The sequence below is a fragment of the Sparassis crispa genome (genome assembly GCF_003851025.1).
Source record: "Sparassis crispa DNA, contig_000003F, whole genome shotgun sequence".
Classification (NCBI taxonomy): Eukaryota; Fungi; Basidiomycota; class Agaricomycetes; order Polyporales; family Sparassidaceae; genus Sparassis; species Sparassis crispa.
In genome coordinates this window covers 1,497,705-1,521,469 of record NW_020939750.1, presented here as the reverse complement: position 1 = coordinate 1,521,469, position 23,765 = coordinate 1,497,705, and the positions used below count along the sequence as shown (strand labels likewise).

General features: G+C 45.7%; 5 protein-coding genes across 5 annotated transcripts, besides 2 other annotated features; 2 read left to right on the top strand and 3 right to left on the bottom strand.

The window, feature by feature from the left end:
• Window positions 1–442: 442 nt before the first annotated feature.
• SCP_0405900 (hypothetical protein) lies at window positions 443–1,339 on the top strand (the record flags this gene model as incomplete). The annotated part of the gene is made up of 1 exon (XM_027757319.1): window positions 443–1,339. One exon carries the CDS (start codon window positions 443–445, stop codon window positions 1,337–1,339), a length of 897 nt encoding a protein of 298 aa, XP_027613120.1.
• Window positions 1,340–1,449: 110 nt separating this feature from the next.
• Window positions 1,450–1,947, bottom strand: SCP_0405890 (hypothetical protein; the record flags this gene model as incomplete). Its single annotated transcript, XM_027757318.1, has 1 exon — window positions 1,450–1,947. The coding sequence occupies one exon, from the start codon at window positions 1,945–1,947 to the stop codon at window positions 1,450–1,452; it is 498 nt and encodes a 165-aa protein (XP_027613119.1).
• A 213-nt stretch (window positions 1,948–2,160) lies between these two features.
• SCP_0405880 (hypothetical protein) lies at window positions 2,161–2,589 on the bottom strand (the record flags this gene model as incomplete). The annotated part of the gene is made up of 1 exon (XM_027757317.1): window positions 2,161–2,589. The coding sequence occupies one exon, from the start codon at window positions 2,587–2,589 to the stop codon at window positions 2,161–2,163; it is 429 nt and encodes a 142-aa protein (XP_027613118.1).
• Window positions 2,590–2,619: 30 nt separating this feature from the next.
• On the bottom strand, window positions 2,620–2,826 carry SCP_0405870 (hypothetical protein; the record flags this gene model as incomplete). The annotated part of the gene is made up of 1 exon (XM_027757316.1): window positions 2,620–2,826. The coding sequence occupies one exon, from the start codon at window positions 2,824–2,826 to the stop codon at window positions 2,620–2,622; it is 207 nt and encodes a 68-aa protein (XP_027613117.1).
• Window positions 2,827–16,768: 13,942 nt separating this feature from the next.
• Window positions 16,769–16,804: a sequence feature (amino acid sequence was deduced to be 'Pseudo' by tRNAscan analysis;~tRNA-OTHER).
• An 18-nt stretch (window positions 16,805–16,822) lies between these two features.
• Window positions 16,823–16,858: a sequence feature (amino acid sequence was deduced to be 'Pseudo' by tRNAscan analysis;~tRNA-OTHER).
• Window positions 16,859–18,415: 1,557 nt separating this feature from the next.
• Window positions 18,416–18,781, top strand: SCP_0405850 (hypothetical protein; the record flags this gene model as incomplete). Its single annotated transcript, XM_027757315.1, has 1 exon — window positions 18,416–18,781. One exon carries the CDS (start codon window positions 18,416–18,418, stop codon window positions 18,779–18,781), a length of 366 nt encoding a protein of 121 aa, XP_027613116.1.
• Between the last annotated feature and the right edge of the window lie 4,984 nt (window positions 18,782–23,765).

Genomic DNA, 23,765 nt, shown 5'->3' with positions numbered 1-23,765 from the left:
AAGAAAGAGGAGGGGAATAGATGGGCATATCATAAAGTAAGACATACCGCGTAGATGAAATAAAGAGAAGTGTATACCATAAAATAAATGTGTGATGTGCACACTCCCTCCCACTCCAGAAAACCCGTCGGATCCACCTCAGGTTATGGTTCCATAGACAACGACCAGGGGTGTCTGAGGAGACCGCACACAGTGGTTTGGGAGGCATGGGTCCTGTGGGCGAGCCCACTGCCAGTGCCGGTTGATGTGGCCAAGTTGAGGGTTAGGCCCTCGAGTTTGCAGAGGTGGAACGGATGATAGGGGAGTCGACAATGTTGATGAGGGTGGGTGGGGCAGCAACTGTGCACCATTGTGCACAGCTGCTGCTGTCTCGGGGGTGTCCTGGGCGCGATGCCGTGGCACTGCATTGCGGTCTGCTGACACCGTCGAGGTTGGCTGCTCAATGGCGCAGGAGGGTGGTGGCAGTCCATCGTGGATGTCGGACGTGGGGTGTGTGGTCAGCGGGGAAGGGGGTCGCATTGTCGATGTGACAGCGGGGTGTGTGGTCAGTGCAACATGTGACCAGGTCATGATGCTGTCGTGGCACGCCCCCGGTGTTGGTGGCATGGTGGGCGCATCGTCCTGGGCACGTGCCCCTGGCACTATCGGAGCAGCATGGTGCATCGGCGATGCTGGGTGCACTTATGCATCAGCATCTGCATGGCGCATCCTCTGTGCCAGCGGTGTGTCGGTCGCAACGTCCTGGGCATGCGCCCCTGGTGCTGTCAGCGCGACGTGGTGCGTCAGCGATGCTGAGCGCAGTCGTGCATCGGCGTCTGCATTGCGCACCCTCGGCACTGGCGGTGTGTTGGTCACGATGTCCGTGGCCTGCACCGTGGTCACTGCGGGCTTCATTGCGCAGCTGCGGTGTGTCGGTGCACTCGGCGCCACCTGCGCTGTTGGGCGGTCGGTGGCCCAGACAGCGAGGCATATTGGCGTTGGGCTGTCGTGGGCTTGCGCCCCTCACGCTGGTGACGTGGTGGGCATGTCGTTTGCATCCTGCGCTGTGGCTGTGATTGTGCAGCTGCACTGCGGTGCTGTGCTCGTGTGCGTCGGTGCCACGCTGTTGTGGTCGCGCACCCCTCATGCCAGTGACGTGGTGGGTACATCGTTCATGTCCTGCATCACCACTGTCATGCACGTGCATACACTGCGATGCAGTGGTGTCACACATGAGAGCATCAGCACTGTTGGTGTCATTGGGTGTCCGGTGAGGTGGGTGCATGGCAGCGGCACTGTGGGAGATGGCAGGGTGGGCATACCTCGCGCATTCTGCTTCCTCGGCTCCTGCTCCTGGTAGCACTGTGGCCATTCCTGCACCCTCTTCTCCGGCCTCCTCTCCTCCCTTCTCCTCTCCTCGGCCTCCTTTACCCCTGCACTCTCCCCTACCAGTTTTTGGGGCCGGTTTTTTCAGTCCTGACTCGGCGCATCGGTCTTGAGGTGGTGTGGGTGCTCGGGCCCATTGAGCTTGTTGGACGTGAGAGAGGGGGAAGCAGGGAGCATGAGTGTGGTGGTAGGAATGGAGGTGTCGTGTTTGATGTGGTCACGTGTCACATGGTGATGTATCCATGCTACGTCAAAAGTTGTGCAGGTGACGGCGACTCCCAGGCATTCTGCGAGGGCGTCGAGGTGGTGGTGAGCACGCTTGATGGTGGTAAGGCCATCTTTGCAAGCATAGCACTCGTGGAGGGTGGCGAGGTGGAGATGTCGCTTGACCAGCCAGTCGGCGATTGTGAGCCAATGAGTGAGGTTGTTTGCCTCAACCCATCCTCGCAGTGTGTTGGCAACATGGCCTATGTCACTGATGATGACCGTGACTTCAGAGGTCCTGAGAGGTGTTGCCAGGTAGGTATGACATGCAGGGCACAGTGAGTGCTCCTGCCCATCCAGCCAGTAGTATCCAGTCATAGCAGAACTTCAGCAGTAGTTCCGAGACTACAAAAAAAGTGTAAAGAGCCTAGGTCCTTAGGCTCACCAGGGCTGTAGTGGACTCAATATATAGCCAGAGTAAGCTAAGACTGAGTAAGTACAGCTAGATGGTGAGTGTAAAGGATTAAAAGCAACTTGCTTATGTAAGTAGTAAGCAGTCCATAACGAGTAACGGTCGTCAGAACTGACCCGTTACAGCTTGGGACCCTTGGGGCGAGAGATGCCTCCTTTGGTCATGGTCGAGAGTGGGGGTTTGCCGCGGTTGGACGCGCCTGTGATGCAGAGAATGCGCATGCATTTGCGCAGCCGGACAGTGTTGAGCTGGGAAAGTTTGTCTTTCCAGTCTTTGAATGAGATGATGTTCTTGATGTCATCATCGTCGCAGGCAAAGCGGAGATCTTCACAAACGTTAGCAGAGATTTGGGCTCGGAGTCGAGCGTCATCGAGGCGAGAGGTGGTACCATGGAGGGTGGTGTTGAGCTTCTCGACACTGAGGATCCAGTCTTCGAAGTTCTCATCTTCCTTCTGGCAAGCGCGAAGCAGCTGTGTCAGGACTGCCGAATCCCATCCCTTGGGCAGGAAGTGAGCATGGAAGGTGGAGAGAAAGTCTTTCCACATCATCGCATCAAAGGTGTCACTGTCATTATAGTATCAATTGCTGATGATAGCGTCTTGGAATCCACCCATCACTTTGGCCACCTTCTTGTCATTGGTGACATCGTTGTGCTTAAAATACTGCAGGCAAGCATTCTCCCATGTATGGGCAATGGCGGGAGTGATCTTGCCCAGAGTGAGGATGGGTGGATGTTTAGCGGAGGACTGAGGGACGGTGGCGAACCCAGATACGGGAGCAGACATGATTAGGATCGCAGAGGTATCTGAATCTGAGCTCATCAACGGAGATCTCGAACATCGTGATGCCGCCGGTGATGCAGGTCGGGTAGATAATGCAATAGTTTCGAGAGATCAGCCGTTGAGAGGTACGAGAGGGGCGAAGATGGTGGCGATTTGGGGTTCAAGATTTCCTCAATGTTCTCGATGTTATGGAATGGTAGGAGGTGGGGTAGAACTCAAACTCGGGAGCGGGTGTTAGGCAGCAGGGTGGGCAATGCTGAGGTGGTGCAGGATGAACAGTGGTCGACGTCATGGGCGTCTGTGGTACGATGGTTCTGTTGGGGTAACAGTGGTTACGCGATTGGGCGATGCTTCCACGGCCTTCTTGGCATGCAGATTGATCCGGCAGATGGGTAGCCTAATGGCTCGGAGATGCACCTTGAGCGAGGTGCATGGTACGAAGTGACAGTCCATTCGATGTTTTAAAAAAAGTGTGAGCCGGTCCACTACCGGCAAGCACTCGGAACAAAACAGGAACAGGTTGTCTTCGTTGCAACATACAGAACGGGTCTGATAAGTACATGGAGATCTCGTAAGTGAATATTGAATGTATCTTTGTTGCAATGTACAGAACGGGTCTGAGTTACAATGAAGGGGCGACGTGCATATGAACCACCCTTGGGAATAGCCACGGTGTAACCCTACATCGGGGTTACACTTGAGCTCTGTTTCCTGAAGTCCTGAGCCAATCACACCATGTTTACTAAGCAAAGAAGCCGAGGTGAAGTGGGAAAGTTGACGATACAGTCATGATGAAATTTTCGTAATGCCTCCCACATCTCTTCCTCCTTCACTTTCGATGTCCCCTCACTTTCCTGTATCTTGGATGGTTCTGTGTGCGTGTACCTTAAGGTGAGTCATCTGAACTAATCTGTTTCTTGCAGCCTGAAACCGGAGAGCTGTCTTACATTGCATGCAGGTTGTTCGAGTCCGAGCCTTCGCTGAGTGACACGCTTGGAGGTGCATTTGATTCTCACTCACAATATCAGTTTGCAGCGCGTTTCAACCTGAGCATCCTCGAGCTGTCATGCTGAACAGAGGAGATGAGACTCTTGGCTATGTAAGACAGGCAGCAGGGAGCCTGTTCGCAAACACGCGGGGAGATTTGACGTGGCACAGCTACGGTATCTATGTCAACTAAGTGCCCGTCAGGTGCCCAACAAGCGCCCGAAAGCGTATAACCTTCAAGACCAAAATAAATCTGCAACAATCCACTTGTCTTCTGGGTATTGTGTTGACTTACAAATATGACCCTTAGATGTAACAGCTGCTCTGACTTGCATATCGAAGGATACCGACGAGTCCTTGGATGTACATGCAGTTCTGTACTATAAATAAAAATATATTTTATGAAAATTTGAATTTTGCATATGTTTTGATCACTGCCAGGAAATATCAATTACTGTAGCGGCAGATCTCCAAAGTCGATCGCCTGAACGAAGTGACCATCTTTCAGTTATCTGCAATTCGGGATCCGCAGACAGCCTGGAGCCCCTCCGAGTGGTCAGCTCGGGGAGAGGTGGTGGTGTAAGCTCCTGGCCAGCTGGGACCTTGGGTAAGTCTTGTCTAATATGCATATTCAGTCTGACGATCAGCTGGTGGGGATGTCCTCATAGCATCCACCGGCCCTCCCCGGGATCCGGCTGATTTCATCTGATATTTGCCTTGTGCACGAATGGCCGTGTAGTATCAGCCCACTCCAACCAAGTAAAATATAAATACTAGAAGAGCAAGAATAAGACAATTATTATGGCCTGGAAATATTTCATCCTCTATTGGCCCAACTCACACTGGGACTTTTTCATAATCAGTCCGTATGATTCTTATTTATTTATACAGACAGCTGTATCTTCACTATGGTCTTTTCCTTTTGTCCTGATTTTTAATCACAGTTGGTCACCCAGTACTCAATCTTCTCCCTCTTGAGGCTAGCTATTAAGTGTAGATTTGATGAAAAAGCAAGGCCAAAACATTACTACACCAGTGAATTATAAGCCACAAGTCATTTAAAGGTAAACAGACACTTTATCCCCCCAGTGAAAATAAATTTTGCCAAAAGCGTGGATTGAACACGCAACCTTCATCTTAAGTTCACCGGTGAGCCATCCCTCATTTGTGCTCTCCCAGCTGAGCCACCAGTCTTGAGCCTTTCCCATTGATAATCCATTATACCGATCTCTTGTTCTCCCAGCTGAGCCACTACATCATCACATCTCTGGTGCATGGGAGTGAAGCGGTTAAAATATCGTACATTTCTGTCCTCATATCCTGTTCATCTTCACAGCGCAAACACCACAGACAACTCCCATCTTCGCTTCTCTTTAAGCGAAGCACTGCAATGCCACGAGTACTATCTGCAATCATTTTCACATTATGATTATGAATCACTGAGCACCATTATGCTTTAACTTGCCTTCGAATGGTGTTACACGAATGAAAACTGTAATCTACTCACTTTGGTTCTGGAGTTTGCATTGTAAGCAGTGATTCTAAGGGTGCATTTGCCACAACCAGGAAACATTGATAAATTGCAGCTAATTGAAGTAAATTCTAATAGATAAGGAGCCTCACCACGTGCAGAGAATCTCCTCGGATGTGCCGCATGGAGGATTTCTGCTGTGAGAGCTAGCCACATCCCTGCCTCTTTCTTCTCAACTTACTGTCATGTCCTTTCTCCACCAGCTCTTTTGGTGCCTCGCACAACAGACCCTTCCTACTCAGCTCTCTTTCTCCATGTCTGCTGATACCCTCACCATATTCTGATACCTATGCATTGATACCTATGTTATTCCCTATGTTTCCTTGATTCCTATGTTAATCCCTATGTTTCCTTGATCCCTATGTTAATCCCTATGTTCCCTTGATCCCTATGCTGATCCCTATGTTTCCTTAATCCCTATGCTGATCCCAACTGTTTCTTAATCCCTATGTCTGTCACTATTATCCTTTATTAATCTCTCCTTGATCCTTCATGAATCCTTATTACTGTGATATCCTTGTCTAATCCTTTGTACCTTCACTCACATTTTGTCTCTGTTTTGATCTTCATGCTAGGATTATCCCTAGTTAATCCTCAGTTGATCCTTTAGATTCACCCTCCTTTATGTTGCTTAATATGAAGGATAATCCATACTTTATATATGGATGATCTCTATTGTGTGATAACTCTGAGAGATAAGTGAAGATAATCCTGAATGATCTCAAGGGATTACACGATCACTCAGGGGATTATCTTGGGATAAGAAGTGGATGATCTGAGGATAATCCTGCATGATCTATGGTTGATACACTCTTCTCAGTGAGAGGGATTATCCGTAGATAAACCCTCCCCAGAAGGGCCTGCCTAATTAGCGGGAAGTTAATCCTTTTTTTGTGCTTATTAGCACTAAAGATTATCCTTTATAACTGACAAAGATGTGTTTGTGAACTGGACTCCCATTTACCCTGACATTGTCATGAACTGGACTGCCAGCGGACGTCGGCCCATCGGTTTGTGTAGGAAGCTATCAGCGATGGGCTCATGGTGGTGAAGGGAAGGCTGGAGTGATGGGCCCACAGCCATGGGGGTAGTTCTGAGCAGTGGGCCCACTGCTATAGGAGTACTTCTGAGCAGTGGGCCCATCACCATAATGCTATTATTTAGCGATGGGCCCACTGCCATAGGGGTACTTCTGAGCAGTGGGCCCACTGCCATAGGTGTTGTTCTGAGCAGTGGGCCCACTGCCATAGGGGTACTTCTGAGTAGTGGGCTCATTGCCATAATGCTATTATTTAGCAATGGGCCCACCACCATAGGGGTACTTCTGAGCAGTAGGCCCACCATCATAGGTGATGTTCTGAGCAGTGGACCCACTGCCATAGGAGTACTTCTGAGCAGTGGACCCACCGCCATAGGAGTACTTCTGAGCAGTGGGCCCACTGCCATAGGCGTTGTTCTTATGAGCAGTGGGCCCGCTGCCATAGGCGTTGTTCTGAGCAGTGGGCCCACTGCCATAGGGGTATGTCTGAGCAATGGGCCCACCGACATGGTGTTATTAGTCAGTGATTGGTTCACCATCATAATGCTGGCAGTGCCTGGACTCAGCAAGACACCTAATTACTAACCTGACACTACATCTCTGGTGGAGTTTTTACAACATGGAGTCCTGCCTGAAACTCATTGTAACTGTCGTATATAGTGCAGTGCCACCATTTTATGAGTTTCTGATATATGGCGAACCATGGCTTTATATTCTGGTGATGGCGAGACTCAATTTGCCAAAAAGTCGCTAACATGGCATTCCTTCTCTGGCGAAGTTTGCTAAACTTAAAGGACTGTCTGAAACTTGTAGAAGAGGATATATAAAGTGCAGTGCTGCCATTTTTAGACTTTCTGGGTATATGGTGAGCCATGGCTTTACATTCTTGTGATAGTGAGAGTCAACCAGTAAATAACTCGGCAACCTGACTCTCCTTCTTTGGCGAAGTTTGTTAAACTTAGATATGGAGAGTCATGGCCTCGCATTCTGGTGATGGTGTGACTCAACTAGTAAAAAACTCACCATCCTGGCTCCCCTTCTTTGGCAAAGTGTGTTAAACTTAGGGCACTGTCTGAAACTTGTAGAAGAGGACTTATAAAGTGCAGTGCTGCCATTTTAGACTTCCTGGGTATATGGCGAGCCACGGCTTTACATTCTGGTGATAGCGAGACTCAATTTGCCAAAAAGTCGCCAACCTGGCTCTTCTTCTCTGGCGAAGTTTGTTAAACTTGGATGACAGTCTGAGACTTGTAGTAGAGAATTTATATAGTGCAATGCCACCATTTTATGAGTTGCTGGTATATGGTGAGCCATGGCTTCACATTCTGGTGAAGGCGAGGCTCAACTAGTAAAAACTCACCAACCTGCCTTTCTGTCTCTGGCAAAGCTTGTCAAACATGAAGCACTGTCTGAAACTTGTAGTAGGAGATTTATAAAGTGAAGTGCCACCATTCTATGAGTTCCTGGTATATGGCGAGCCATGGCCTCACATTCTGGTGAAGGTGAGACTCAACCAGTAAAAAACTCAGCAATTTGGCTCTTCTTCTCTGGCAAAGTTCATAAAACTTGGAGCATTATCTGGAATTCATAGTAGTTGGTATATAAAGTAAAGCACCACCATTTCATGAGTTTCTGATAGACGTTGAGCCATGGCTTCACATCCTGACAATGGCTAGATGTAATCTGGTGATTCTTCACTAACCTGGCAGTCCTTTTCTGGTAAAGTTAATTCAACTTGAAGCACTGTCTGAAATTGATGACAGCTGTTGTATAAAGTGAAGGGCCACCATGTTATAAGTTCCTGATTGATGGCCAGCCATGGTTTCACACATAAAAATGCTAAATGACCAGCTGGCACTGCTTCTGTAATGATGTCTGTATGCAATGGAGTATCATCTGAAACTTATGGCCAAAGTTATATACTGTGGAGTATGACCTGCAACTTGGAGTAGCAACATTATATTGTGACTTAACAGATATTAATTCTCAATAACAATTAAGTGTAACTCTTTGGAGAGAGCTACACTTCAGTTCATGAAGTGTGTTTTGCTTCTCATATAACTAAATGCCAGACATTTGTTAGAAAATGACAGATATATCTTTTTCAAGACAACATGTAGTCAACTGTAATGTTAAGTGATTGGCAAGCTTTACTTCTCAAAAAACAGCAAAGTTTACTTTAGAAGAGTTAGCAATATTTCACTCCGAGCTCTATAGACTTCTTATAAGCTTGTTAAGAATCTATCTAGCTCTGATATAAGGTCTATATAATCACCATCGTTTAATGTAGATAGAAAAATGTATTAAAGAAGAATCTCAAATGTATAGAAGAAAACACATATAGAAGCCATTACGTTCATGTGGATGTATATACACTCAGAGACTAAAAAGGAAAGTGTGATTTCTTGACCAGTTCAGTAAGTCACGTGAAGTTCATTAAAGGTGTCACGGGGGCCAGTCGTGCCACCGTACATCCGGTTCGTCATCTAGTGACTAGGCCTTCGCAAGGGCTCAAGTCAATTGTGAGGGGTCCGACCTCCAGTCACAGCGATGACCAGAGGTCGGCCCAGTGGAGCTGTCTTATGAACGCTTGGCCGCTGTCTGTGGACCAAGGTCAATCTGTCACACAGATGTAGATGGTAAAACTGGTTGATGTGTAACCAGGACAAGATGGGGACTCCAGCTTGTCCTGTCGGTCTTATATACAAGTACAGGCATCTGTCTACCTGTAATACTAGAACTACGATTGGTCCATCGGTATCAATACAAGGGCACAGGGTTCGTATACCTGTCCCACGGTCGTGAGAATGCTGAGTCAGTCATGACTCTGCATGAGAGACAATCTGTCCATATGGGGAATAGGTCGTGCTGCAAAGACAAGGCAGCAGTGAGATCGTCGTGCGTCTAGCGCCTGTATCAGGGTCTAGGGTCATGCCCATAAGGTTCGGTATCTGTATCATAAAGGTAAGGCAAAGGTGAGGCAAACATGCCTTTGTCGTGTGTATGATAGGAAGTGCGTCCTAGGTCTGGATCTCGCACATGAGGTAAACATGCCTTGAGCACAAGGCACATATCATCAGATGATCAGGTAGATCCGTGCCGGATAGATAAGGGCGATGACCATGATGACATCATGGTCATGTGGTCAGTGACGTCATTGTCACATGGTCAGTCTAGGCTCTGTGATGTCATTGTCACGTGATCGGTAAAGGTAGAGGCGGAAGTCGTCCGCGTGTTCCTCAGAGAGGAGCTTTGTAACATCAGCTCCCATTCAGGTCTTCAATTCCCTGGATTGAAGTCGTCAAGAAAGTCGGTCGGGAAATGGAATGGAGAAATTCCATGTATCGTTGTTCATCGTGTCATGTCATCGCATGATTCTGGGTAAATCAGAGGCGGAAAATGAAAAAATTGACCTGGGTGTTAATCCAGCTTCGCAAACTTCGTTTTGCTTGTCGCTCGCATCCCTTTAGGATTGCTCGCTCCAACTGCAAGTCTTCTGTTCGTCTTCTTCTCATAAGCTATTCAGCTATGTTCATTGTCTTCCATTAGTCTTGTTTCTTTGTGCTTTCGCACAGTGACCGGTCAACTCGTGTTGCCCGTCGTCTTCCATTAGTCTTGTTTCTTTGTGCTTTCGCACAGTGAATGGTTAACTCATGTTGCCCATTCTTCCCTACTACTACCCCGGCCTAAAAATCAGGAGGGCTCATAGTGTAGCGATGTCTTCAAAAATTCGCAAGATGGAAAGAGAGTGTGGTGGAAGGGAGGAGGGGGGGAAAAAATTTGCCCTTGTGGGAGGGTTCCTCGTCCTCGATTACTCTTGTCGTTCCTCGATTCCACTCGTCACTCCTCGATTCCACTCGTTCCTCATCACCCGGGCACTCGGGCTCATTCCTTTGGCTCGGATATGCATCCTCGCCTACTATCCCCTATCAGCTCCCATTCAAAAAAACCAGATACCCTGGATCTGAAACCGATAAAAACAGGTAACAAATCGTAAAGGGAAAAAGAGGGTGGGCAGCAAGGGTCTTCTAGTTTCGAGTCATTGCGGACAAATATCATCTTCTAGTTTTAAGTCATTGCGGACAAGTATCGTCTTCTAGTTTCAAGTCATTGCGGACAAGTATCATCTAGTTTTAAGTCGTTACGGACAAATGTCGTCTTCTAGTTTTAAGTCATTGTGGACATGTATCGTGGTTGGCTGGTCATCGTCAATGCCAGCATGGTTAATCGTCTTCTGGTGAGCGATAGCTCTCATTCAGTTTTCATGTCTTCGATGTTTCTAATCATCGGGATAATCATGGCCTTATCTTGGGTTGATACCGCACTTTGTCAGTTATCTCCCTTCACATTTCATGAATGCCATAATCCTGCCTTTCGGCTTTCATCAAGGTCATTTGTCCTTCTGATAACCTTTCTGCACCCCGGGTATCTCGCCCTACTAGGTGTTCTCAGCAAAGGTTCAGATCAAATATCCAATGGTAAGCGATAGCTCCCATTCACGTTTCATGTCCAGTTTCATGTCTTCATCATTAAAGTACCCCGGCCTAGGTTTGAACTACCCCGGCCTAGCATGATACTTCATCAAATATTTCATGTCGGGTCTTGTCGTGTGTTGGTGTCGAATAAAATCGACTACCTCCATCCATATTCCATGGATGCCCTATTTATCGCTGTGTTGTATATCGAATTTCATCTGTTTGTCAAGTTTATTCTTCCAGATGATGAGACAACAGTCTACATCAAATCCAAGGATCGGCCGTGACCCAGTATCCCTTCTATCCATGGGGAACTACCCCACACATGTCATCAAAAGTGCCATATCGAAGGCTGTCGTTCATAGTAGTTTTGCCCATCGAGATCTGTCTGATCGTCGAGGGTTGCTAGACCTATTTAGGCATCTAGCATCGGGTGTCGTCATCGTGGTGGTCAACAAAGGACCGTCTGGGACTTCCAGACATCATCGAATGAGTCATGTCTGTCTGATCATGCTTGAGTCGTCATCATGGTGGTCAACAAAGGACCATTAGGGGTTTCCTAATATCAGGTGTCGTTATCGGGGATTGGAGTGTCGTGTACTGTTAACTCCAAGTCGTTCTTCGGTGATGTAATCTCTTGTTAAGTTCAATCATCAGGCTAATCGTCGCCTCGTCAAACCTTCAGCCTAGGTTCAGTATAGATCATTGGTTTATACGGAGAGCCAGGATCCGTCTTCTGTCAGAACCTTTTACTATGTCATTCAAGGTTCATCCAGGTTCAGTTTTTTTTAATTGTCGAGAGCTGTGATTGACGGTCGTCATTCAGATCCTTTTGTTACATCAGGATCTTCTTCGGATTGTCGGTTTCTTTAATGTCGAGAGCCTCTTCGACAGGGAATGGTTTTGAAGTGTCAACTCGCGGTATCTTCAAACATTCCATGGTCATCAACTCGTAATGGCATCGAGTTGTCAATCTTTCTGCACCCCAGGTAACTCGCCATGCAGGGTGTTCTCAGCCAAGATCTATCGTTTGTTTATAGTGGAGAGCGAGTGTCCACTTGCTCAGTCCGAGCTCCCATTCAGGGATTACAATCATCAAATGGTCATCAGATCGGACTCAATTAAGAGTCTACGGTTTATACGGGTTGCCGTTCCCGGGATCAATCTGCACCGTGGGTATCTCGCCGCACTCGGTGTTGTCAGCCATGATCATCAAGTGTGCAACTTAAGTCCTTCATCAAAGGCTGCGCACCATCCTCAGTTCATCACGGTCCATAGAATTGGTACTAATTCTACGGTGGCCAAACCTTTCCGATTCGCAGTCACATGCGGCTCGTACATGTCTTTGATTATTACACATGTCGTAGCTTTCCTCGCATGAGGGGATTCGACCCCTGAGAGTCGCCCAATGAAGGGTAAACTCTTGAGAGTTCGTCTCGGACAAGGTGCCAATCAATTGTCTTTCGAAAATCTGGTCTCACCTAGGAATGACCAGACAAGGGTCTTCTTCATCGTTCCAATGTTGGATATCGAGAGTATGGAGTGTCAATCGCGGTATCTCCATCTCTGTCGTCACAGGTGTCCTAATGTGAATGGACAAGGTCGAGGTCAAGAGAATGGAGTGTCAAATCACGGTATCTCCATCTCTGTTATCACAGGTGTCCTAATGTTACGCTGTCTGCGAACATGGACAAGTCGAGGTCGAGTAGTGTCGTCCTAAGGTAACCGTCGCCTTGGTTGGTCAAGGAATATATCATGACATGGTCACTGTCTGTAAACCGGTAGAGGTCGGGGTCGTCAAGTTCTGCACTAAACCATAGGAGGTTGTGCCAGAGAATAAGGATCTTGTCCTAATGTTACGGGACAAGATCAAGGTCAAAGGACACAGTCGCTGTCTGCGAACTGGTCGAAGTCAGGGTCGTCAGATCAGCTCTAAACCATAGGAGGTTGAGCAGTAAATAATCATCTTGTCCTAATGTCACGCTGTCTGCGAACATGGACAAGTCGTAATCGTCAAGGTCAGCTCTAAACCATAGGAGGTTGAGCAGTGAATAATTATCTTGTCCTAATGTCACGCTGTCTGCGAACATGGACAAGTCGTAATCGTCAAGGTCAGCTCTAAACCATAGGAGGTTGAGCAGTGAATAATCATCTTGTCCTAATGTCACGCTGTCTGCGAACATGGACAAGTCGTAATCGTCAAGGTCAGCTCTAAACCATAGGAGGTTGAGCAGTGAATAATCATCTTGTCCTAATGTCACGGGGGCCAGTCGTGCCACCGTACATCCGGTTCGTCATCTAGTGACTAGGCCTTCGCAAGGGCTCAAGTCAATCGTGAGGGGTCCGACCTCCAGTCACAGCGATGACCAGAGGTCGGCCCAGTGGAGCTGTCTTATGAATGCTTGGCTGCTGTCTGCGGACCAAGGTCAATCTGTCACACAGATGTAGATGGTAAAACTGGTTGATGTGTAACCAGGACAAGATGGGGACTCCAGCTTGTCCTGTCGGTCTTATATACAAGTACAGGCATCTGTCTACCTGTAATACTAGAACTACGATTGGTCCATCGGTATCAATACAAGGGCACAGGGTTCGTATACCTGTCCCACGGTCGTGAGAATGCTGAGTCAGTCATGACTCTGCGTGAGAGACAATCTGTCCATATGGGGAATAGGTCGTGCTGCAAAGACAAGGCAGCAGCGAGATCGTCGTGCGTCTAGCGCCTGTATCAGGGTCTAGGGTCATGCCCATAAGGTTCAGTATCTGTATCATAAAGGTAAGGCAAAGGTGAGGCAAACATGCCTTTGTCGTGTGTATGATAGGAAGTGCGTCCTAGGTCTGGATCTCGCACATGAGGTAAACATGCCTTGAGCACAAGGCACATATCATCAGATGATCAGGTAGATCCGTGCCGGATAGATAAGGGCGATGACCATGATGACATCATGGTCATGTGGTCAGTGACGTCATTGTCACATGGTCAGTCTAGGCTCTGTGATGTCATTGTCACGTGATCGGTAAAGGTAGAGGCGGAAGTCGTCCGCGTGTTCCTCAGAGAGGAGCTTTGTAACAAAAGGTAGACAATATTGAATTCTTCACATAACACTAAGTGATTACGATCAAAGCTAACCACAACTTCATATCTCGCATATAAAGTGTTGTACTTTATTACACATATCATGCAGAGAAATGGTAAGTTGTATGCTAAACTTCTCAAAGTGTTCACAGATCATTAGAATGGCTGTGTGTATCTTGCTAAACTTCAAGAAGTAATGCAAGGCTTCTAATTTAGAGCATACAACTGCTGTTGTAAGATTTAGTCACTCTTCCATATTATATATATATAAGATTATCACAGCCAGTTAGCATGCTAACTTGTGAGTGTATTTAGGATGATTAGATGTGGCTCACAACCAACTACGAAGTCATACAACACTGGCATTGAACAGTAATGCAACTGCTGCTCTAAGTTTTGAAAGGCTTAGATACTTCACTTTATAATAAATAGCAGATTGTCAGCATTGAATCTCAGTGCATCCACACTTTGCCAAAATGTACAAACATAGCCTGACATCAGCCAGAAGTCTATATAAAAGGACATCACAGTATATAGCTACTGCTACAACTTATAGTCAGTACTTCATATCATATAAAATTCATCAGTGTATGTGAAAAAAGAAGTATCAGGTTGCCAGTTACATTTTCGCTGTGGCTTACCATTTATAAGGAACTCACGAAATGCTGGCACCACTTGATATAACATTTACTTCAATTTTTAAATAGTGCTTTAAGTTATACAATCTTTACCACAGAACAAGTGCCAGATTGGTCATTTTTTTCCTGGTTAAGTCTAGCTATTATCAGGATATGAAGCTATGGCTCACCATTGATCAGGAACTCAGAAAGTGATGGCACTTCACATTATGAAATGTCTACTATAAATTCCAGATAGTGCTTCAAGTTTGACTAACATCACCAGAGAAGAAGAGCCAGGTTAGCGATGTGTTTATCGGTTGAGTCTAGCCATTATCAGGATATTAAGCTATGGCAATTCTCTACTACAAGTTTCAGACTGTCATCCAAGTTTAACAAACTTTGTCACAGAAGGAGAGCCAGATTGGCAACTTTTTGGCAAATTGAGTCTCACCATCACCAGAATGTAAAGCCATGGCTCACCATATACCCAGGAAGTCTAAAAATGGCAGCACTGCACTTTATATATCCTCTTCTACAAGTTTCAGACAGTGCTCTAAGTTTAACAAACTTCGCCAAAGAAGGAGAGCCAGGTTGGCGACTTTTTGGCAAATTGAGTCTCACCATCACCAGAATGTAAAGCCATGGTTCGCCATATATCAGGAACTCATAAAATGGTGGCACTGCACTATATACGACAGTTACAATAAGTTTCAGGCAGGACTCCATGTTGTAAAAACTCCACCAGAGATGTAGTGTCAGGTTAGTAATTAGGTATCTTGCTGAGTCCAGGCACTGCCAGCATTATGATGGTGAACTAATCACTGACTAATAACACCATGTCGGTGGGCCCACTGCTCATTCATTGTACATTGGCAGTAAGCCCATTGCTGAGAGAAACATGTCCTGGTGATTGCCTACCCCCTGGCCTGTGGCAGTAGGCCCATCTTTCATCTAATACTCTTGGAGATGGGCTCACTGCTCAGCTATTGTACTCTGGCTATGGGCCTACTGGTGGCAATAACATGCTCTGGTGATGGTCAACCCTCTGACCTTTGGTGGTGAGCCCATTCTTCATCTTACACTTGGGGCGATAGGCCCACTGCTTATTGATCATACTTTGGCGGTGGGCCCATTGCTTAGAGAAACATGCTGTGGTAATGGCCAACACTCTGACCTTTGGCAGTGGACCCATTCTTCATATTACACTCGTGGTGATAGGCCCACTGCTCATTGATTATACTTTGGCAGTGGGCCCATTGATGGTGATAACATGCTCTGGTGATGGCCAACCCTCTGACCTTTGACTACTGTGGCAGTGGGCCCATTACTGGGAGAAACATGCCCTGGTGATGGCCAACCCTCTGGCCTTTGGCAGTGGGCCGATTGCTGGTGGAAACATGTCCTGGTGATGACCTATGCCATGGGTGCTTGCAGTAAGATCCTGACTGAGGGTACTTTGGCGATGGGCCCATTGCTGGCGGTAACATGCTCTGGCAATGGCCAATCCTCTGACCTTTGGCAGTGGGCCCATCCTTCATGTTACACTCTTGACGATGGGCCCACTGCTCATTAATCATACTTTGGCAGTGGGCCCATTGATGGCGATAACATGCTCTGGCATCAGCCCACCCTCTGACCTGTGGCGGTGGGCCCACTGCTCAGAAGTACCCCTATGGTGGTGGGCCCATCACTCCAGCCTTCTCTTCATAGTCATTGGCTCATCGCTGACAGCTCTCTACACAAACCGATGGGCCGATGTCTGCTGGCAGTCCAGTTCATGATAATGTCAGGATAAATGGGAGTTCAGTTCAGGTAACATGACTGAAAGGTGTGACGCCAGAGCTTGCGAACGCTATGCATCTCTGATTCACTCATGGTTTCAGTGAAAGAGAAAGGCTGGAGGTCTTGTTGGAGGCGCTCGTTGTTTTGTGCATGAAGCTGGAGCTGGAAGCGGAGGTGATTGAAGTAGTAATCGATGGCGATGTGAGCTCTAGCGACCTGAGTAGTGAGATAGCTGCTGCCAGTCTAGAGTCCAGTGAGGCAGCATCATTGTCATTTAATAAAGATAATCTTTTCGACTAATAAGCAGTAATTTAAATAAGAATTGTGTCTAATAAGCAAAGATAATCCTTCAGATCATTCTGAGATAATTTGAAGAATCATTTGAAAATTATCCGAAGATAATCTGAAAATTATTCACAAAATATAACTGAAAATTGCCACCAGCCAGGATTGAACTCTCAACCTCATGATAAATCACATGATATGTTTTTCAACTCATGCTTCAGACCACTAAACCATTGAGCCTTTCAAGTAGTAAACCTTATATATAATATGTAACCTTCTTTTTTGAAAGTGACTTAGTCAAATTCTGACTTTCAAAAGACAGTAAGTGGAAAACTCTAAAGTTTTGTCAGCTTTGTCATCAAGTCTCCGAGCCCAACTAGGCTTGGCAGGAGGGAACACACCTTCAAAGTGCTCCTTGCACACTCCCTTGGTGGACTTGGAAGAGCACTCAGCAGGCATAACAAGAATGTCAGATTCAGTGTCAGAAATGCAAGCCATGGTTTCCGCAGTAAATGAGATAAAGTTTGACTGCGCAAGCTGAGTTTTATGGAAGGCTGAGACAATAGGCTTATCCCTTCCTCTGCGAATAGGAGACCCATCTGGCATTGTTAACTTGCCATTTATGTCACATTTTATTGTCCCTTTATTCAAAAGGTCAATAATCTCTGGACAATAATTCATGGAGTGCCCTTTCTTCCCGCAACCATAACAGGTCATTTCTCCACGAGACAATGGTCTATTGTCTGCCATTGTTGCAGGGGGTCCTCCTGAACGCACAATGGGTGATGAAGTGGATTCTCCCGGCCTCTTAGGACGTTGTACAATTTGTACAATATCCTTATCCAACTTGTATGCCCTGTAAAACAGAGTAGAGTAGTTAGGATCATCCAATGACAGTGTCTGAAGTTTCCTAATAATTGTTTCTACTTCATCAAATTCTTCCGCTGCTGTTTCCTCATCTTGTAATGCACGCAGGTGCACATGCACCTTATGGCCTGACTCCATCTTGCGCTTCTTCTTCCTCTTGATTTTTCCAGATTTATCTTCAGAGCTTGAGGTCTTCTTTGGCTGTTTCTTGGGACTCTTCTTGTATCTAGAAAATTCATCGTCACTATTTTCCGACTCAGCAGAATCTGAATCAGAGTCCGTACCATCCTCAGAATCAGATTGGTCTTGATCATGTTCAGAATCTGACTCAGATTCATCGGCATCAAATCTATCACAGCGAAACATGTCCTCCAAAGATTTTAACATGTTTGCCACAGTAAAGGGCTTTGTTAAATCATGGGCAGGGTTAATTCGCAGTACACATGATTCAATTCTTGGCCTAAGGGTCCTAGATAACCCTTTCCAAAATGCCTTGTTATAAGTGTCTTCATCTATCATATTCTTCTCCTTTAGCCATCCAGCAATACGCTGAAATCCACGATAGTAGGAACGTACTGTAGAAAGTGAGTGAATAGAGGAATGACGTGCTGACAAAAATCCTTAAGGTCAGTATGCTTGAACTGTCTTTCATTCCTTTCTGAATCATAAATCTTCAAAATTTCTGCCTTGAGATTATCCCAGTTAGGAGTCTTGTAGTCAGAGAGTGTTTCTATTACCTCTCGCACTGCTCGACTACAATACCGGCGAAATTTTTTACACTTTAATCCATTATCAGTTACCTGATTAAAGGACAGTAAGGCATCATAGTCTTCCAGAAAGTCCTTAACTTGGGATGACTGACCTTTAAAAGTCCTGGGAGCTTGTTTTCCTCCATGCACAGGCATATCATGAACTGAGCGAGTCTTAGACATGGTGGAAGAACTGGTTAATAGGGTGGTGGTGGAAACTGAAGTGGGGTTAGTGGACGAGGTGGTGGTGGATTGTATGACCGCTGTGGCTATGGGTGCTGACGATGATGGATTGGATGCTGTGGCCGCTGGTATCGCTGAGGTCGCTGTGGACGTGGTGGGTACTGGTGCTGATACTGAGGCTGAGGCTGATAAACTGACTGATAAGGGGTTACTGGAACTGGTAGAACCTGGATTGGAAATGGAGGAGGTGGGATTATTTGAGGAGTTACCAGACAGGGATGATATACTGGTACTTGATAATCCTGAGGTGGGTGTAGGTGATTGTGATGATGGCACATTGGGCAAGTGGAAATGGGAAAAGTAAAGGGGGTATTATGGGGATAGTATGTTACCTGATAAGCAAGGAAACTACCCCCCACGGTGGGCTCCAGTTTGACAGACAAGAATGGTGTCTTGGATAAAACACAAACCAAAACAAAATCCTCCTGAGGTCACCGGACTTGAACAAAGTCGGGAAATATTCCTCAGTGTATTCGTTGTAGTAATCGCTTGGTTACCTGGTAGTAATCAAGTGTGAGAGTGTGTGTGTGAGTAAGAGGGAAAGACTGTCTTATAATAAGACAGAGAGAATGACCGAGAAATAAGTGACCGAGTTGACAGATGACCGATTGACAGATGACCAAGTTATGACTTCCTTGATGCCTATAATGCTATGCCTGAATAACACTGTATTCAGGTAAGTATGAACTTGAGTATATACTGACTACTGGGGTGAGAAGAATGCTCTGTAACGTAAGAGCAATAATTATCCTCTGGAAGTCCAAGTGGACTTTCAGAGTTTATATACTAAAGAAGGTGGGAAAATCTAAATAATAGAAAAGCGCCTTCAATAGAAATAATAATAGAAAATGTGATAATAGAAGTCTGAGTCATAACAATAAGAAATGACTCTAGATAAAACAAAAGAGAGTGGGGGATAATAAAAATAATAAAGACAATAGAAACCTACCTCGCTATTGTCCTTTTAAGTGTCAGACATTAGTCAGCAAAGATGACCAAGCACTTCAGTGACTAAAACAGACAGAGTAATAGTGCAAACAAGCAGTGATCAATATTTGAGTATAGTACTTGAACGTGTGTGAGTGGAGAGGTTGAGCAAGTGAGACAGCGAGTACAAAGAAAAATTCCTCGTCAATCCTAGACCCGCGATGTTCCCTTCCCACTGGATCCCTCAGCACTGGCTTCTTCCTGGTCTCCAGCGCATGTGAAGTCTAGCTCATAAGCTTCGCCATAAAGACAAGCTCTGGCACATGCAGCCTTGGCAGCTTTGGCCTTGGCTTTTATTGCCTTCTTGTTGGCCTTGGCCTTGGATCGCTCTGCTTGCCAAGCTCGATATCTAGAGTATTGTGTTAGTTATGCGAGTTTTATATTGAAACATGTTACACGTCTGTCAAACTACTGTTCACCTTATAGGTACTATTAAAGGTCCATTATCTAAACTTAAAATTCATGACTATAGTCTTTTTGTAAAAGATGAGATCACAATGTGATTGAATTATAAAGCATGTACTAAAAATGTTATTATAAACATGATTTGCCTTGTGTTTAACTTAGCTACTCTCTTATGATAGACAGAATTTGCCTAAGTCTCTTTAGCAAAATCTCCTATATGTATTATATATGAGAGTAAGTTTGTAGGCTGATATGGTGTAGTGGCTAAATTGTCTGGTGTCAGTTGATCATGTGACTTTCTCTCAAGGTTGAGGGTTCAATCCTCACTGGTGACAACTTAAAAATATATTTTAAACTTAGATAATCCTTTGGATCATCCTTAGAATTATCTCAAAGATTATGCAAACAGATAATCCTTCAGTTTAAAGGCTTGCTGATAAGATAATTCTGAAAGAGGTCTGCTAAGTAAGGAGTCTGCTAATCTTAGAGGTCTGTTAATTAACAGTATATATTATCTTCCATAAATGACAATGATGGTTCAGCACAGCAGTCATCAGGGCACTCAGCATGACAGTCGTCGAGAACAGGTCTGCGAGTGGAAAGGCGATGGGAAGACATTGGGGGGAGAAAAGCTTGGGAAGTGCTAGCGAGCATTGTCTTATATGTGGACCAGTGCGAGGGAATGTTAACACCTGTCAGACTCAGGCGAAAATGTCAGGTAAGTGTGTGCATGCACGCTTTCACCCCGGTGTTGCCGGGGCAAGGTGTAGTGAGGATGTTGAGCGAGAGCCTACTACTATATCAAGCTGGTACCATTATACTAATGGGAATATACACCTTAATTAGAGAATACCGCTGATGCTCTGGGACTTAACAAAGAAGCATGTTTGCCAAAGCTGAGTAGGTGTCTGATGTCTACTGTTACAACTGGTGACTTCGTGTGATGCTGGTTCCCCGGAGTCACAATGACTTCTGAACATCACAATTCCTGCCCGGAGTGTACCAAAGTATAATTTATGGCAATATACCATGTAGACTCACCTCAAAAAATCAGTCTGACACCCACTACAAGGGATGTCCAAATAATATGTCGAGGTCACAGACACTGAGCAATATGGTCACGTGGTGATGTGACATGTATGTTGTCCGGTTAACAATGACTTCTGAACATCACAATTCCTGCCCGGGGTGTACCAAAGTATTATTTATAGCAATATACCATGTATACTGACCTTACAAAATCAGTCTGACACCCACTTCAAGTGATGTTTCTTAATAATATGCGGAGGGACACCAACTGACATGGTCACATAGTGACGCGATGTGTCTGTTGTCGTGTTGACGCATCAAAGCTCCGAATCCTACCCCTACTGTTTCCCTGTCTTTCTCGTGTGACCATGCCCGAGGCTGATGTCCTTTGTTCTCTTAACCATCTGGTCAAAAAGGAGCAGTGCTACTATGAAAAGAAGAACAAGCACGCCTTGACAGGTTCTGTCCATCACGAAATATACGTTCTTTGCACACCCTAACTACAAATAATATTCAGGCCAATTGCAGTTGTATCCACACTGCTTCGCCACAGGTATCAAGACCAAAAAATGGATTACTTGCACCACTGAACAATGTGATTACTGCGATGATTTGGAGCCCACACCAGGTGACTATGAGGTAGACACAATGAATAGCAGTCAATGCCCTAGTTTATATTGCCTGTAATTCTTCTCGTTCTCCTACATCGAGGAAATCACGCTGCGCAAGAAAGATGTCAATCCCTGTCTGGTTTTATATGGTAGGATCACGTGCCAATGCAACCGACAATTCAGTGATATGCAGAAATAATATGGAGAGATCCAGCACACACCGCAGTATGCATCTGCAGCACCTCTGATGCTTAATGACTTGAACAAGTGGCTGGCCGAGAGTGGAGAATCTCACGACATTGTGAGCATTTTGCAAAGTTTACTGCATGAGGGACAAGATGACAGCATATTGTGTAATCCTGAAGAGGGGGGTGCAACTGATGGAGAGAACTGAAGCTCTAATGACTTACAAGCTTCACGGATTGCCATTTTGAAGTAAGTTCTCTATCCGTACTCGCACCTCTGGCAATTCGCTCAATATTTAACAGGGATCTCTCGAATTATGAGGATCGCCAAGATGGTGCGCAGCTGTGTCCGGTATGTCTTGAGAATTTGACTCTACCAATTGAGGTTTGCAAGAAGATCTACACCTCATTGGCGAAACTTGAGTGACATAGTGGTTATTGGCATCATGATGCCAGTGACCAAGAAGGATTGATATACATCTATATGAATTACATCAAAGTTTTTGAGCGTACAATTACAGAGTATTTGTAGATCATCAGAATTATATATCCTACTGCCATTGCACCAATAGGAATTGTTCGAGCTCCTCCACATCAGCTTCTGTGATAGCTAGTGTACCCTGGACTTCCCTTCCATGTTCCTTCTGAAGATCAGCAAGGCTCTGGTACTTCTGAAGAATTTCCTGTGCAAGCTTGAGCCATTCATAATGTAACCCCACAATCACTCTTAGTGTCTCTTGAGACATCTTGAAGCACTTTACACTTTCCAAGGCATCCATGGGCACTTGACTAGCAAATGGCCCAGGCAGTTCTGTCCATTCCCCTCGAAATATCTCATGTCGCTCCTGCAAGGACAGATTTGGCCACATGACATCAAACTGTGCAAGAGTCCATTGTGTAAGTCTAGTGCTCTAGCACTGGCACACTTGCAATATAGTGACTATACTCACCTGACCTTGTCTTCTCTGATAGACATGTGATTCAAACTTGCCTCTAAATTCATTATCACCATCCTCATAAGCACCCTCTTGACATGGCCCATCCCCTTCGAATGCATTTGAACTGCTCTGCCAAAACTGTATGGGTCACAGTGCATGCCATTTTAATGAGTACTCACCTCAGTGATTGTTGTAGGTCTAACAAGTAAACCTGTCCCCCGCAAGATCTCATCAAGTTCATGAGACCTTCAGTTTAAATCATATGATTAATCCAATCTCCCAGTGGTACTGGAAAACACTTGCCTGCTGACATCCTGGTCCTTATATGTCGGATTGCTGTTAGTAAGTAGACGATGAATCTCTGCACCCATTTTACTCATCAGGACTAATGTGCTCTAGGGCATCGGTGGGAGGAGCAAAAGTGCACAGACTGTGCACTTGGATGACGACTTCACGCTCACTGTCAAGAGTGACAGCGCCCACGTCAGCCTTTCACTTGACTTAAGTTCTACAGTCATCCTTCAATCGAACTAATCATGGCCCCTCCTCATCTGAACAATGTAGGTTTTGCTGCTAGGCCTGTGCCCATATGCGACTGATATATAACCTCAGGCCCCTGCCAGTGCTCACGATCATTTTATTTGCACAGAGACGAAGCGTCTAGCTGCAACTTCTGCTCACATGTCTGCTGAAGAGTGGTGCATATCTTTATGGGTTTTGTACTATCCATTAAGTTCAACTAAACTCTACCCTAATAGCCTGAAATCTGCATACACGTCATATATGGTCATTCATCACCCCATGTGGTCTCTGCCTTTCTTCAAACTGAACAAGGGCAAAGATCAAGTGGAAGAGTCGCTGTCAAAGTAGTATAAATGCCCTATTTTTCTTGCAGTTGCCATTGTTGTCCACCTCGAAGCGAGCAAGTGTACTTTTGCAACGATGCATCCACTTAGCCAACAATGTAATACTACTCCGCTGAACGTATGCCTGCCCCTGAAGGTAATACTTCCATCTATCGCTCTCCCAGCTAAGCTATCATCAGAAGTATAGATCAAAGATTAGTTATAGTATATGTTAAAGTATGACAGATTGTAATATAGCAAAATGTGTATTTAATTATAAAGCAGTGT